This window comes from Oncorhynchus mykiss, chromosome 28 (genome assembly GCF_013265735.2).
Source record: "Oncorhynchus mykiss isolate Arlee chromosome 28, USDA_OmykA_1.1, whole genome shotgun sequence".
Classification (NCBI taxonomy): domain Eukaryota; kingdom Metazoa; phylum Chordata; class Actinopteri; order Salmoniformes; family Salmonidae; genus Oncorhynchus; species Oncorhynchus mykiss.
Genome location: NC_048592.1, coordinates 21,443,534 through 21,459,548, shown reverse-complemented (window position 1 = coordinate 21,459,548; position 16,015 = coordinate 21,443,534). Strand labels below are relative to the sequence as shown.

The 16,015-nt window shown below is 40.6% G+C and overlaps 1 protein-coding gene across 1 annotated transcript in view; it reads left to right on the top strand.

Moving 5' to 3' along the window:
• The window catches only part of LOC110508729 (beta-1,4-galactosyltransferase 2-like), a 145,212-nt gene that overhangs the window by 62,361 nt on the left and 66,836 nt on the right, over window positions 1-16,015 (top strand). The window contains exon 3 of the mRNA XM_021589482.2: window positions 14,374-14,609. Coding sequence (XP_021445157.2) covers window positions 14,374-14,609 — 236 coding nt within the window. The remainder of the gene's footprint in view (window positions 1-14,373; window positions 14,610-16,015) is intronic.

Here is a 16,015-nt window from a genome sequence, read left to right as displayed (position 1 = left end):
TGTTTGAGGCTTCTATTGTGGAAGGGGGTCGAATAGGAGCTGTTTCAACGTGGACTAGGCTGTGGCCAATCAGTTGTTTACTGCGCGGTCACTTCTTTTTCCTCTGTAATGAATACGCTATTGTCCGGGTTGGAATATTATTAAAGATTTATTATGGAAGACTCTAAGGATTGATTATGAACATCGTTTGACATGTTTCAACAAACTGTAATGGAACTCTTTTGACTTTTCATCTGGATTTTGCGCTTGCGCATTGTGCCTTTGGAATAGTGAAATAAACGCGCAAACAAAACTGAGGTATTTGGACATAAATATGGACGTAATCGAACAAAACAAACATTTCTTGTGGGAGTCCTGGGAGTGCATTCCGACGAAGATCAGCAAAGTAAGTGAAGATTTGTAATGCTATTTATGACTTTTGTTGACTCCACAATTTGTAACTGTATGGCTTGCTGAACACTTATTGAATATTGTGCTTTTGCCGTAAAGCTTTTTTGAAATCTGACACAGCGGTTGCATTAAGAACCAGTTTATCTTTAAATGTAAAACATGTATCTTTCATCAAAGTTTATGATGAGCTTTTCTGTTATTTGATGTGGCTCTGCAATTTCTCCGGATGTTTTTTAGGCATTTCTGAACAATGTGAACTGAGGTTTTTGGATATAAATATGAACTTTATCAAAACAAAACATACATGTATTGTGTAACAGTGAGTCCTGGGAGTGTCATCTGATGAAGATCGTCAAAGGTTAGTGATTCATTTTATCTATATTTCTGCTTTTTGTGACACCTCTCTTCGGTTGGAAAATGGCTTTATGCTTTCTGTGACTAGTTGCTGACCTAACATAATGATATGTTCCACTTTCGCCGAAAAGCCTTTTTGAAATCGGACACTGTGGTTGCATTAACGAGAAGTGTATCTTTAAAATGGTGTAAAATACTTGTATGGTTGAGGAATTTTAATTATGAGATTTCTGTTGTTTTGAATTTGGTGCCCTGCAATTTCACTGGCTGTTGACGAGGTGGGATGCGAGCGTCCCGAACGATCGCAGAGAGGTTAAAGCCCCACCAGCCACTATACTCCAATAACCCTGAAGCAACTATCAGCAGATTAAAAAAGAATCACTAAAAATGTAAAATCATCCAGAATATTAGACACAATATTTCCCATAGATTTTATTTGATATTTTAAGTAGTGCCCCTATTTACTCAAATGACAACACACGTCACTCAATTCAGTGCCTCCGAGTTCCATGTATCAAACAGTTATTTGAGTTATATTAAAACCAGGTAAATCTGGAGAGTCCCTTGCCGATTACAGACCCATAAGTTGATTAAATTATGGTCATAAAATAATAACAAAACTCATAAGCAACAGACTGGCAAAAATCCCTCCAGGATTTCACGAAAAAAAAAATTATTTCTGCAGCCAAAAATGCGTGATTATAGCTGCAGAATTTCTGAAATTCTGCGATGGGTTTTTTTCACGTTCATTTCATATAATGCAATAAAAAGTAATGTGTGCTCAAAACAAAAACAATTAGAAACATCTAAAGTGCTCAATTTTGTTTATTTTCCTGAACAAACAGCTCTGTCATAATTCACTCACACACACACCTCTCCTCTCCATCAGGCTTGGGGCTTGCTATCAACACAAGATGCACCTCCCATTCCCCCTCTCAAAACCCCCCCAAATAGATTCAAAGCTGATCAATTGCTTTCAATTTGAGGATTGATATTTCTTTTGCATAAATTGTCTTCAAAATACTTCAGATTGTGATTTATTTCTGAAAGGATCGTAAGGGAGATAAAGAACAGAAAACATAAAAATAGAGTATTGTGGTTGATATGCACTTTTAAAGCAGTAGTACCATATTGTTTTTTATCCAGAAAGATTGTGTTTTCGTTTTACAGAGTTTAAAACGGCAAAGCTGACAAATTGCACTCAATGCTTTGAGCAGCGCTCTCTATAGAGCAGAGTGCCGACCACCCTTCTAAAGCCAAGGTTAGCGGAGTAAAAGTTTGAGTAAAACGCCACTCAACTTGATTCTTTCAGCGCTTGCCACAGTCTTCCCTGCAACCACTTCAGTCATGGTGAATTGCCGCTGGAACTGTTCTGACATTCTCATATGCTTTGCTGATTCGAAGTGACATAGTCACTTCACCCCGACCTACATGTACAAATTACCTCAACTAACCTGTACCCCGCACACTGACTCGGTACTGGTGCCCCCTGTATATAGCCTCATAATTCTTATTGTGTTACTTTTTATTATAACTTTTTATTTTTGTCTACTTGGTAAATATTTTCTTAACCAACAATGCAGTTCAAAAGGAGTTAAGGGCTGGTAAGTAAAGCATTTCACGATAAAGCCTACACTTGTTGTATTCGGCGCATGTGACAAATAAAGTTTGATTTGATTTATCAGCCTCACTCATCGTCTTCGCATGTGTATATGCTGAGAGCCAGGGGGGGGGGAAACGTTGTTGACGTGTGGTTGGATTGGGCCATTTTCCACGGAAAATGAATTGGTCAAAATTATGAACCCGCTTTTGATTGGACCCTTTTATGCACTAAAAGTGCGGCGATTGGTCAAAATTGCGAGCTCTCGTATAATATGCGCTGATTGCATAATTTAATGCAATATCAACCAATCACAGAATCCTGGAGGGACTGGATAATGGCTGTTGATGCCGAAAAGGCTTTTGACCGTCTTGAATGGTCTTTTCTAATCAAAACATTGGAGGCACTCAACTTTCCAGCTGAAATAATACATTTCATAAAAATATTATAGAAACATCCTAAAGCAAAAATATACACAAATAATGCATTATCTGATTAAACTGCTTTAGAAAGGGGTGGAGACAGGGATGTCCTCTCTCCCCCCTCCTGTTTGCCCTGGCATTTGAAAGCTTGCAGAAATAATTAGACTGGACCCAAACGTAACAAGTATCAATATTGATATATATTATTTCCCAACAATCTTCTGATGTACTTGACTAATATTGGAAACTCAATGCCCCCCTTGTTTAAAACATTTTTGGAATACTCTAAAATTAACATGGAAAAAACTTAAATAATGGTAATAGGAAAAATAAAATAACTCATGATCTACAGAAATCCTTTAAGTGGACCACAAAAAATATTAAATAATAGGATGCTTAATAAGTGACAACAAAAAAAGCAGATCTAATTAAATCGATAATCTCCCCATACATTTTACTGGAGAATAAAACTCTTCAGAATGGCATTACTTCCAAAGTTTTTAATATGCATTTTTGGTATTACCAATTACCCCACCGAATACATTCTTTAAAAAAGTATACTCTGCCATAACAGACTTCATATGGGCAAATAAAATTAATGGAATAAATTGGAAAGTTTTACATGTCCCTAAATCTGAGGGTGGTTTTAACATTCCAGATTTGGAATTCAACTCATCAACTCATCAACTCACCACCCAAGGCTTTTACTTACAACATATTGTTAAATTCACTAAAGAGGAACAATGGGTACATATTGATGAAGCACATGTGCAAGAGTAAAATAGTATGGTCTCTATTAATAAATCCATGTGGTGAGTCCAGATAAACGTTTAGAGTTGTTTGGTTTAATTCCAACCATCAGTTTCTTCTATTCTTCCTTTAGAATTATAGAATGTTTCACATAAACAATGTTCATCCACTAGGAGTAGTGGTAGAGTCCAGAGTCTTGATAGTCAACACTCCAAACAAAAGAAACAGTATGGTGCCTCAATAGTCAATGTCACCTATAGTCACCTATATCCATCCTGCCCTGCCTATCTAAGGTCTTCGAAAGCCAAGTCAACAAACAGATCACTGACCATCTCGAATCCCACCGTACCTTCTCCGCTGTGCAATCTGGTTTCCGAGACGGTCACAGGTGCACCTCAGCCACGCTCAAGGTACTAAACGATATCATAACCGCCATCGATAAAAGACACTACTGTGCAGCCGTCTTCATCGACCTGGCCAAGGCTTTCGACTCTGTCAATCACCATATTCTTATCGGCAGACTCAGTAGCCTCGGTTTTTCTAATGACTGCCTTGCCTGGTTCACCAACTACTTTGCAGACAGAGTTCAGTGTGTCAAATCGGAGGGCATGTTGTCTGGTCCTCTGGCAGTCTCTATGGGGGTGCCACAGGGTTCAATTCTCGGGCCGACTCTTTTCTCTGTATATATCAATGATGTTGCTCTTGCTGCGGGCGATTCCCTGATCCACATCTACGCAGACGACACCATTCTGCAGGTGTATCTCACTGATCATCCCTAAAGCCAACACCTCATTTGGCCGCCTTTCCTTCCTGTTCTCTGCTGCCTGTGACTGGAACAAATTGCAAAAATCGTTGAAGTTGGAGACTTTTATCTCCCTCACCAACTTTAAACATCTGCTATCTGAGCAGCTAACCGATCGCTGCAGCTGTACATAGTCCATCAGTAAATAGCCCACCCAATTTACCTACCTCATCCCCATACTGTTTTTATTTATTTACTTTTCTGCTCTTTTGCACACCAGTATCTCTACCTACACATGACCATCTGATCATTTATCACTCCAGTGTTAATCTGCTAAATTGTAATTATTCGCCTACCTCCTCATGCCTTTTGCACACAATGTATATGGATTTGTTTCCTTTTTTTTCTACTGTGTTATTGACTTGTTTATTGTTTACTCCATGTGTAACTGTGTTGTTGTCTGTTCACACTACTATGCTTTATCTTGGCCAGGTCGCAGTTGTAAATGAGAACTTGTTCTCAACTAGCCTACCTGGTTAAATAAAGGTGAAATAAAAAAATAAATAACAGTGATATAGCTTCAGACTGAAAACACTCAATGAAATAATAAAGAGCAGTGGACTGATTTCTCCAACCATCAGCATTAAATACTCAAAAAGAAACAGTCGTTTCATAACCACATACAGTATTCAACAGTATTCAAGAAGGCAGGCATAACAAAGTATTTCTCACACTCAGTAACCCTCAATAACCAGTACCCAAATAATTTGACACTAGTTGGGGAAATATTCAAACAGTCATCCAACCCATTACCTTGTAGATAATCAACCATTGATTATTAGATAACCTGAAAGTAAGTCACAATTAAAATTGTCAATAAAATAAAAAAATAAAGTTGACCTTCTGACCTTAGTTCCTTTGTTTTGTCTTTGTTTTAGTATGGTCAGGGCGTGAGTTGGGGTGGGCAGTCTATGTTATTTTTTCTATAATTTGGTATTTCTGTGTTTGGCCTGGTATGGTTCTCAATCAGAGGCAGCTGTCAATCGTTGTCCCTGATTGAGAACCATACTTAGGTAGCCTGGTTTCACCTTTGAGTTGTGGGTGATTATTTTCCGTTTCAGTGTTTGTACCATTCGGGACTGTTTCGGTTTTCATTTTGATTCTCTTGTTCGTTTGTATTTTATATTCAGTCTCATTACATTATATTATGGATACATACCACGCTGCATTTTGGTCCTCCGATCCTTCCTACTACTCCTCCTCGTTGAGACATGGGTTGTGTATATGTACCATTCAGAGGGTTAATTGGATGGGGTATGATAGTAGGTTCCAGGCGCACCAGTTTGAGTCAAGAATGGCAATGCTTCTGTGTTTTTTCACGCTCAACAGTTTCCCGTGTGTATCAAGAATGGTCCACCACCCAAAGGACATCCAGCCAACTTGACACAATTGTGGGAAGCATTAGAGTCAACATCGGCCAGCATCCCTGTGGAACTCAATATTAGGAAGGTGTTCTTAATATTTTGTACACTCAGTTTTTTAAATGTATTATACAAGGGACAAAATTCTACAGCACAACGGCAGAGTCATGTTTTAAGTGTAAAACTAACAATGACTCAATAATTCATACCTTCTGGGAGTGCTATAAAGTCCAAAAGTTATGGGCAGAGTTAGAAAGCTGGCTGTCAGAAGTTTTACAATGTAAGTTTGCCTTTTATCTGTCTATCTGCATATTTCAAGACATGGAATATGGGGGTGCGGTGTGATACAAAAATAATATTAACTTATATTGAAGAAGCTACTACTTAAATACTGGAAGACAAATTATACTCCAACGTTAAGAGAATGGAAGAATCAAATTATTTAAATATATATATTTTTTATCCAGCTACAGACAGAAACAACATAACACAATTTGAAGTCATATATGTCTTGCAAGTATTAGAAACAACATTGGGTATGGATACGGTGGGAATATGGGTCTTAGCAAGTGTGATGTCATTAACATTTGTGGACGTTAAGTTGTTTTAGATTTTTTGTCTATATATGTTTTTTATTTTTGTAAAAAAAAACATTTTAAAAAAGCAAAAAAGCTAAATAAAATATCACAAAGAAAAAGGTACCACCACAGTGACAAAGCCAGTTGTTATTTTTAAGTGGCAAAAATGTGCCTCTTCTCTATTTCAAGTCCCTAACGTGTAGGGTTGCAAAGGGAAGGTTAATTATAAAACATCAATCCAGTGAAAACATTGGTGTTTAATATGAGGGTTTCAGCATGAAATATCCTTTATATTTTTTTTACACACTTTTTTTCATTTTACTATGTCACTATGTATTTGTTGTCAATGTTTTGACATCAAACTGGTGACAGTTGTGAACACAGTTAATAATTTGGAAGAGTTGCAGAGTCAATTTAAAGTAATGCCATTGTTGATTAGATGCCTTTTCATTTTAGGCTGTTTTCTCTTGGACCATGTGGTCAGTCTACTAGAAACTGATGGACAATATGGACACAGATACAATAAATGAATACAATATATCATACTTAAAAAGTTATTCAAGTATAAATGACCAAAGTTACGATAGATTGCCATAGATTTTCTGTTCATTACCAAAATGACTGAAGATTCCAGTAACTTTGGTAAATTACTGGTAACTTTGCAACCCTACTCACGTGTACACACCTCTTTGATGGCCTCACAGGCGCAATCCCACTTCTAACATACATGTAGCTAATTCAGGGGTAGCCCCAACCAGGACTCGAACTCAGGTCCAGCGACTGTCAAGCCAACACCTTAACTGCTACACCAGCAGGTCCAAACCACCTGACAAATTCGCTAGATGTTGTGTTAAGGTTGCTACAATAACTTTTTATTGTCACATTCTCTTATGTAAGCCTTTATAAAAAAACTTCTAAACTGGCAGTGGACATGCTCAAATCTTAATGTACCTTGACCGTACCCCTTTTTTGAGAGTGCATGATGTTTATGTATGTTTATTCTTGAAATCCAATCTCCATATTTTCTCAATAGTATCTAACCAAGTATTTCTTAAGATACTGGTGATGTTACAGCAATAATAGTTCTGTTGAGGAAAACAAGGACTTCATAGAATAACACGGGCATATCATCATCATCATCATCAATAACAACTCAACACCACCAACAAAAAACAGCCACATTGCCCGAAGTGGATGTGTGTGTGACTGTGTGTGTGCAGAGCGAAGTGTGTGTGTGTGTGTGAGCAGAGTGAAGTGTGTGACTGTGTGTGTGCAGAGCGAAGTGTGTGTGCAGAGCACTGACTGTGTGCGCAGCGCGTTCCAATTATCTTCCCATTAGTGGAGTTCAGATCCACTCCTACTATGTCCACTTTACACATATTAATGAGTCATTCACTAACGAGTGGATTAGGGGAGGGCACGAAGTGAGAAATATGATGAGGGAGGGAGAGCATACCTGGGATGAGGGCTTGCTGTGCTGTGTATCCCAAATGGCACCTTAGTCTCTATGTAGTGCGCTATTTGTTTTACCAGACCCCTATCGAGTGGTGAACTATATAAGGAAATAAGGTGCCATTGGAGACCTGTTAGTCAGTGGATTCAGGCTTAACAGGTTACATGCTAGAATGATACAGATTGGTATCTAACTCGCCTTGTCGATGACTCAGAGGTCATATGGAGTGTCTGTCTACATGAGCCACATAATTCAGTTAGTTTCAATCACACTCTCTTCTAATGCATCATTGATTGGTCTTTTCAGCACATTGTACATACATTAATTATGAATGGATTATCTCATGATATGAGAGAGTTGTGGTAGCGTTCACTCTGGGGTCCAGAGAAGACAAAGGAATGGTTTGTTGTTGCAGACAGATAATTAGAATGATAAGACCCGAGAGGTATACTACAGAGCAGGATCAATGAGTTAGCCAGCTAACTTTGATAAACAACCATAAATAACTACTGATTTTCTGGTTCATTAAGAAAGCTAAACATAGATATGTGTTTTTGGTTGTTGAATCAATTAGAAGATGCCCATTTGTAGTTATTTCAAAATATTTAGGCAAGTTAGCTGACTAACTCATTGATCCTGCTTTGCATTATACCCCTCCAAGTGTATTGTTGTTGTTGTGGCTCTAGATGGGCATAGCAGGTTCATAATTGCTTTTCATGGTTGTATCCCAAATGGCACTGTATTCCCTATATAGTGCACTACTTTTGACCAGAACCCATAGGGAGTACCATTTGGGATGCAGCCCGTGTCTTTTTATTTTTAGTGTCTTAGGTGTTATCATTTCAGAGCTGTGGATACTGTTTTCATTAGAGGCAACATCATGCTTCACCTTGCTGCAAATGTTTATTTATACATACACAGTTTGCTTTTAGTGTTTAGTAATTATTAGGATCCCCAATTAGCCTCTTCCTGGGCTCCAAATAGGAATCAAAACACAACAAATAAAATAATGTATCACATATAATACAATACATAATACAATGCAAAATACCGGTGTCTCTTCACAGTCCCCGTCATGCCGTAAGTTATATATATTTTTTTGGTATTTTACCCCCTTTTTCATGATATCCAATTATGATCTTGTCTCAATCCTGCAAATCCCCAACAGGCGAAGGTCATGTCATGCGAACATGGCCCGCCAAACCACACTTCTTAACACCCGTCCACTTAACCCGGAAGCCAGCCGCAACAATGTGTCGGAGGAAACACCGTCCAACTGACGACCGTAAGTCAGCCTGCAGAAGCCCAGCCCACCACAAGGAGTCACTAGAGCGCGATGAGCCAAGTAAAGCCTCCCGTGGCCAAACCCTTCCCTTACTACAGTGAGCCAATTGTGTGCCGCCCTATGGAACTCCCGGTCACAGCCAGTTGTGACACAGCCCGAGTCTGTAGTTTTTTTATTTAACCTTTATTTAACTAGGTAAGTCAGTTAAGAACAAATTCTTATTTGCAATGACGGCCTACCCTGGCCAAACCCTAACCCTGGCCAATTGTGCGCTGCTCTATGGGACTCCCAATCACGGCCGGTTGTGATACAGCCTGGAGTCGAACCAGGGTCTGGAATGACGTGTCTAGCACTGAGATGCAGTGCGTTAGACCTCTGCACCACTCTGGAGCCATGTAGTGCCTTAGACCTCTGCACCACTCTGGATCCATGCAGTGCCTTAGACCGCTGCGCCACTCTGGAGCCATGCAGTGCCTTAGACCGCTGCACCACTCGGGGAGGCCTCTGTAAGGTGTTCTTTTATATGTTTCTTGAATCTGGTTTTATTGCCATCTTGAATTACCTGGGGTAGCAGAGAGTTCCATGTGGTCAATACTGTGAGTTTCCCAGCCTCCGTTTTGGACCTGGGGACTGTGAAGAGACCTCTGGTTGCATGCTTTCCCCTCAATAGGTGGAAAATATTTGGCATGGGCACTCAGATCCTCAAAACGTTCTACAGCTGCACCATTGAGAGCATCTTGACTGGCTGCATCACTGCTTGGTATGGCAACTGCTTGGCATACCAAGCAGTTTGCTTTTAGTATTTAGTAATTATTTGGATCCTCAATTAGCTGCTACCGAGGCAGCGGCTACGCTTCCTGGGCTCCAAACAGGAATCAAAACACAACAAAGACTTGCAAGACACTTCAGAGGGTAGTGCATACGGCCCAGTACATCACTGGAACCGAGCTCCTGGCATCCGGGACCTCTATACCAGACAGTGTCAGAGGAAGGCCTTGAAAATGGTCAGACTCCAGCCATAGACCGTTCTCTCTGCTACCCTACGGCAAGCAGTACTGATGCACCAAGTCTGGAACCAACAGGACCCTGAACAGTTTCTACCCCCAAGCCATAAGACTGCTAAATAAATAATTAACCAAATTGCTCCCTGAACTGCCTACATTGATTCTCTTTGCATTAACTCTTAACTCATCACATATGATGCTGCTACTGTTATCTATCGTGTTTCCAAGTCACTTTACCCCCTACCTGTAATATGTACATATTTATGTCAATTATCTCGTACCCCTGCACATCGACTTGGTACTGGTACCCTGTGCATACAGCCAAGTTAGCGTTACTTTTTGTATATTTATTCCATGTGTTAATATTTTCTATATTTTTCTCTCTGCATTGTTGGAAAAGGACCCGTAAGTAAGCATTTCACTTTTAATCTACACCTGTTGTTTACGAAGCATGTGACAGATAACATTTGATTCGATTTGATGTCTTGTGTGGTACCGATGAGTGTCCGAACTGTATTCCAACTGCTTGAACCGACAGATTGGTACCTTCAACACATCAACACCTTGCACAAAGACCAATAGCGATGCGGTCCATCTCTCCTCAACTTTGAGCCAGGAGAGATTGACATGCATGTTATTGACATTCACCTTCGATGAACATCTAAGTGCAATACATGCTGCTCTGTTCTGGACCAACTGCAATTTGCCTATGTCCTTATTTTCCGCACCTGACCACACAACTGGGCAGTAATCCAGGTATGACAAAACAAGGAACTGGAGGAACTGTCTGGTTGACTGAGATGGCAAGAAAGTAGAGAAATGCCTCATCATGGGCAGAACTCTTCCCATTTTAGCAACCATTGAGTCTTTATGGTTTGATCATGACAGCTTGCTATCTAGGGTTACACCCAGCAGTTTAGTCTACTCAACTTGCTCAATCGCCACGATATTTAATTAAACATCTATATGAGGTTTAGAGTTTAGAGTTTTTTAGATACGCTACATGTCTAAGAGTAGGTGGTCACCCCCTCAAAACAGTGGATTTGGGTATTTCATCCACACCCGTTGCTGACAGGTGTATAAAATCGAGCACACAGCCATGCAATCGCCATCGACAAACATTGGCGTTAGAGTGGCCCGTACTGAAGAGCTCAGTGACTTTCAACGTGGCACCGTCATAGGATGCAACCTTTCCAACAAGTCAGTTCGTCAAAATTTTGCCCTGCTAGAGATACACCGGTCAACTGTAAGTGCTGTTATTGTGAAGTGGAAACGTCTAGGAGCAACAACGGCTCAGCCGCAAAGTGGTAGGCCACAAAACCTCACAGAATGGGACCGTCGAGTGCAGAAGCACGTAGTGCCTAAAAATTGTCTGTCCTCGGTTGCAACACTCACTACCGAGTTCCAAACTACATCTGTAAGTAACATCAGCACAAGAACTAGTCATTGGGAGCTTCATGAAAAGTGTTTCTGTGGCCGAGTAGTTGATCATGATGTGCAATGCCAAACGTCGGCTGGAGAGGTGTAAAGCTCGCCGCAATTGGACTCTAGAGCAGTGGAAACGCTTTCTTTGGAGGGATGAATCACGCTTCACAATCTGGCAGTCCGACTGACGAATTTGTGTTTGGTTGATGACAGGAGAACGCTACTGGCTAGGCCACTTAGTTCCAGTGAAGGGAAATCTTAACCAACAGCATATTGACATTCTAGACCATTCTGTGCTTCCAACTTTGTGGCAACAGTTTGGGGAAGGCCCTTTCCTGTTTCAGCATGACAATGTCCCCGTGCACAAAGCGAGGTCTATACAGAAATGGTTTGTTGAGATCGGTGTGGAAAAACTTGACTGGCCTGCACAGAGCCCTGACCTCAACCCCATCGAATACCTTTGGGATGAATTGGAATGCCGAATGCGAGCCAGGCCTAATCGCCCAACATCAGTGCCTGACCTCGCTAATGCTCTTGTGGCTGAATGGAGACAAGTCCCCACAGCAATGTTCCAACATCTAGTGAAAATCATTCCAAGAAAAGTGGAGGCTGTTATAGCAGCAAAGGGGGTACCAACTCCATATTGATGTCCATGATTTTGGAATGAGATGCTCAACAAGCAGGGATCCCCATACTTTTGGCCATGTAGTGTATTTAGCATCAGCCTATTGCTAGTTAACCATTCTAAAACTGACTGGAGCTCTATGTTAAGGGTGTTAGTTATGTATTTTACTGTCGAAGTGTATACAGTTGAGTCGTCAGCATACATAGACACACAGGGTTTATTGAAGGTCAGTGGAAGGTCATTAATAAAAACAGCAAACAATAATGACCCAAGCCGGCTGCCCTGCGGTACACCACACTCAACCGAATTTGCATTGGAGAGGCTTCCCTTAAAGATAACCCTTTGTGTTCTATTAGATAGGTAACTCTCAATCTATGATAAGGCAGGGGATGTAAATCCATAAAACCTACAGTTGAAGTCGGAAGTTTACATACACCTTAGCCAAATACATTTAAACTCAGTTTTTCACAATTCCTGACATTTAATCCTAGTAAAAATTACCTTTCTTAGGTCAGTTAGGATCACCACTTTATTTTAAGAATGTGAAATGTCAGAATAATAGTAGAGAGAATGATTTATTTCAGCTTTTATTAATTTCATCACATTCCCAGTGGGTCAGAAGTTTACATACACTCAATTAGTATCTGGTAGCATTAACTTTAAATTGTTTAACTTGGGTCAAACATTTTGGGTAGCCTTCCACAAGCTTCCCACAATAAGTTGGGTGAATTTTGGCCCATTCCTACTGACAGAGCTGGTGTAACTGAGTCAGGTTTGTAGGCCTCTGGGCTCACACATACTTTTTCAGTTCTGCCCACAAATTTTTTATAGGATCGAGGTCAGGGCTTTTTTGTTGGCCACTCCAATACCTTGACTTTGCTGTCCTTAAGCCATTTTGCCACAACTTTGGAAGTATACTTAGGGTCGTGGTCCATTTGGAAGACCTATTTGCGACCAAGCTTTAACTTCCTGACTGATGTCTTGAGATGTTGCTTCAATATATCCACATAATTGTCCTCCCTCATGATGCCATCTATTTTGTGAAGTGCACCAGTCCCTCCTGCAGCAAAGCACCCCCACAACATGATGCTGCCACCGCCGTGCTTCACAGTTGGGATGGTGTTCTTGTCATGTTCTGACCTTAGTTCTTTTATTATGTCTTGGTTTTAGTATGGTCAGGGCGTGAGTTGGGTGGATTGTCTATGTCATTTTTTCTATTGATTTACGATTGCTGTGTTCGGCCTGGTATGGTTCTCAATCAGAGGCAGCTGTCAATCATTGTCCCTGATTGAGAATCATACTTAAGGAGCCTGGTTTCACTTTTGAGTTGTGGGTGTTTATTTTCCGTGTTAGTGCCACACGGGACTGTTTCGGTTTGATTACTTCACGTTTATTGTTTTGTTCAGTGTTCATTACTTTATTAAAAAACATGAACACTTACCACGCTGCGCTTTGGTCCTCACCTTCTTCCACTACAGACGATCGTTACAGTTCTTCCCAAGTTGTATGACGGCTGCGTGGTCCCATGGTGTTTATACTTGCGTACTATTGTTTGTACAGATGAACGTGGTACCTTCAGGCATTTGGAAATTGCTCCCAAGGATGAACCAGACTTGTAGAGGTCTACAATTTTTTTTTGAGGTCTTGGCTGATTTTATTTTCATTTTCCCATGATGTCAAGCAAAGAGGCACTGAGTTTGAAGGTAGGCCTTAAAATACATCCACAGGTACACCTCCAATTGACTCAAATTATGTCAATTAGGCTATCAGAAGCTTCTAAAGCCATGACATTTTCTGGATTTTTCCAAGCTGTTTAAAGGCACCGTCAACTTAGTGTATGTAAATGTCTGACCCACTGGAATTGTGATACAGTTGTGATAAGTTAAATAATCTGCCTGCAAACAATTGTTGGAAATATTACTTGTGTCATGCACAAAGTAGATGTCCTAACCGACTTGCTAAAACTATAGTTTGTTAACAAGACATTTTTGGATTGGTTGAGAAACGAGTTTTCATGACTCCAACCTAAGTGTATGTAAACTTCTGACTTGAACTGTATGTGTTTTCAGCAATATGTTATAATCAATGATATCAAATGCTGCACTAAAGTCTAACAAAACCAGAATCATCAGTCATTGTCAGCATGTTGAGTGGCCTTCCCTATATGCATGCTGAAAGTTTGTTACTTTGTTTACTGTCAAATAACATTGTATTTGGTCAAACACAATTTATTCTAAAAGTTTGCTAAGCACCGGTAACATGCTGATTGGTTGGCTGGTTGGCTGCTTTGATGTTGACCATGTATTCCCCCTTTCTCCATGCAGTGGGCCGCCTCCTCATCGAGTTTGCCTCCCAGATGACAATGGAACGAGTGCAGAAAGAGAACCCAAACGTGACGGAGGGGGGCAAGTACACCCCACCGGACTGCCGTGCCAAACAGAAGGTGGCTATCATTATCCCGTTCAGACACAGAGACAACCACCTCAAGTACTGGTTGCACTACCTGCATCCCATCCTACGACGGCAGAAGATCGACTACGCCATCTATATCATCACCCAGGTCAGTAGAAAGCAGGTCTTCAGGAAAAACTGCCATTAGTCTGGCTGCTTTTATGTAGTATGTGGCCTTATATACTTGTTATACCATATAGCATGTCATTAAAGACTGACTCAGGATCAGCTGCCTCTAACCTGGACCTAACTTTTACCACAAATTGCTATTAGCCAAACAAGGAACTGAGTCCTGGAACAGTTTAAGGGACTTGATGTTAAAAATGGAAGACCTCTGGCTATTGACTCTGTAACCAAAAGGTAGACAGATCTTTGAAATACCACTATGTACAAATATGAGATGAATTTGGCCTTAAAGCCAATGCATTCTGCTTTTCCATACTTTATTGGGTGACATATTTATTCCCAAAGAGCTACACGAGGGTGCAAAGGAACATCTTATTAAGCATGATGATTCAGCTAGTTCTAATGGCCCAGCCCTTCCATGCCCACCCCTGTTCACCATGGGAGAATGGAAGTGTCCACAACAAGCCTCCACCACGTAGGTGGAGATTGCTGGGTAATGAGCTCTGATGTCTTCCGTCAGTCAGTCCTGTGGGTGCAGCGCGAAGTCTAATCACTCCCTCCATGGAACAGGCAGTTTTGCTCCGCCTGCTCAGCTCAACTTAGCTCAATGTGTCTCTTGTTGTATGTCCAATTCTATCATATCCTCTCCAGGACTACCCTGGCCGTCGTTATTATCCATGTCAGAGACTTTGCCTTCTGTATCATTAATGCAGCGCTGGTGTTTGTTCTGCAATGGGAACTAAGAAGCGGACAAAAGTGTGTGGTGTGTATGTGCGTGCGCACGTGTGGGTGAAATGCTTCTGTTTCCTCCTTTTGATTTCCATCTGGTGTATTCTCCCTGAATATCTACTGTAGTAAAAGTTTGGATGATGAGCAGAACAGGGTTCTTTTCACAGTTTTGTGTTTGTAGACCTGTAAATAACGGTGTCCTGCCTATTGGGCTTTGGACTAAATTTGAGGCATATCTTATCTAGCCTTATAAATGGAATTGCATATCACCATTTGAACTGTCAGATGCTTGAAGCACATATTATCATCCAAGAAGCATATTTATATGAAATATAACATCAGTTCCACGTAGAGTTAATTTCCATTAGAAACGATGACAGAGGATTGACTCACCAAGACACCAAATGGCAGCCGCAGGGAATAGCCTTGATTTGTATACATTTTTTCTGTTAATTACATTAAGTTGTTGGTAGTTGCATCTAATGGTTGTTCCTTTGTTATATACAACCTATAACTACAATACATGTCCCCCCAAATGAGTGTTTTGTGATATATCTGACTTTGGTCTTTGTGCAACATCATTAGCATTGTAACTAGGGCTGTTACGGTGACCGTATTACCGCCACACTCGCGGTCACGAGGCATTGACCGCAGCCAAAT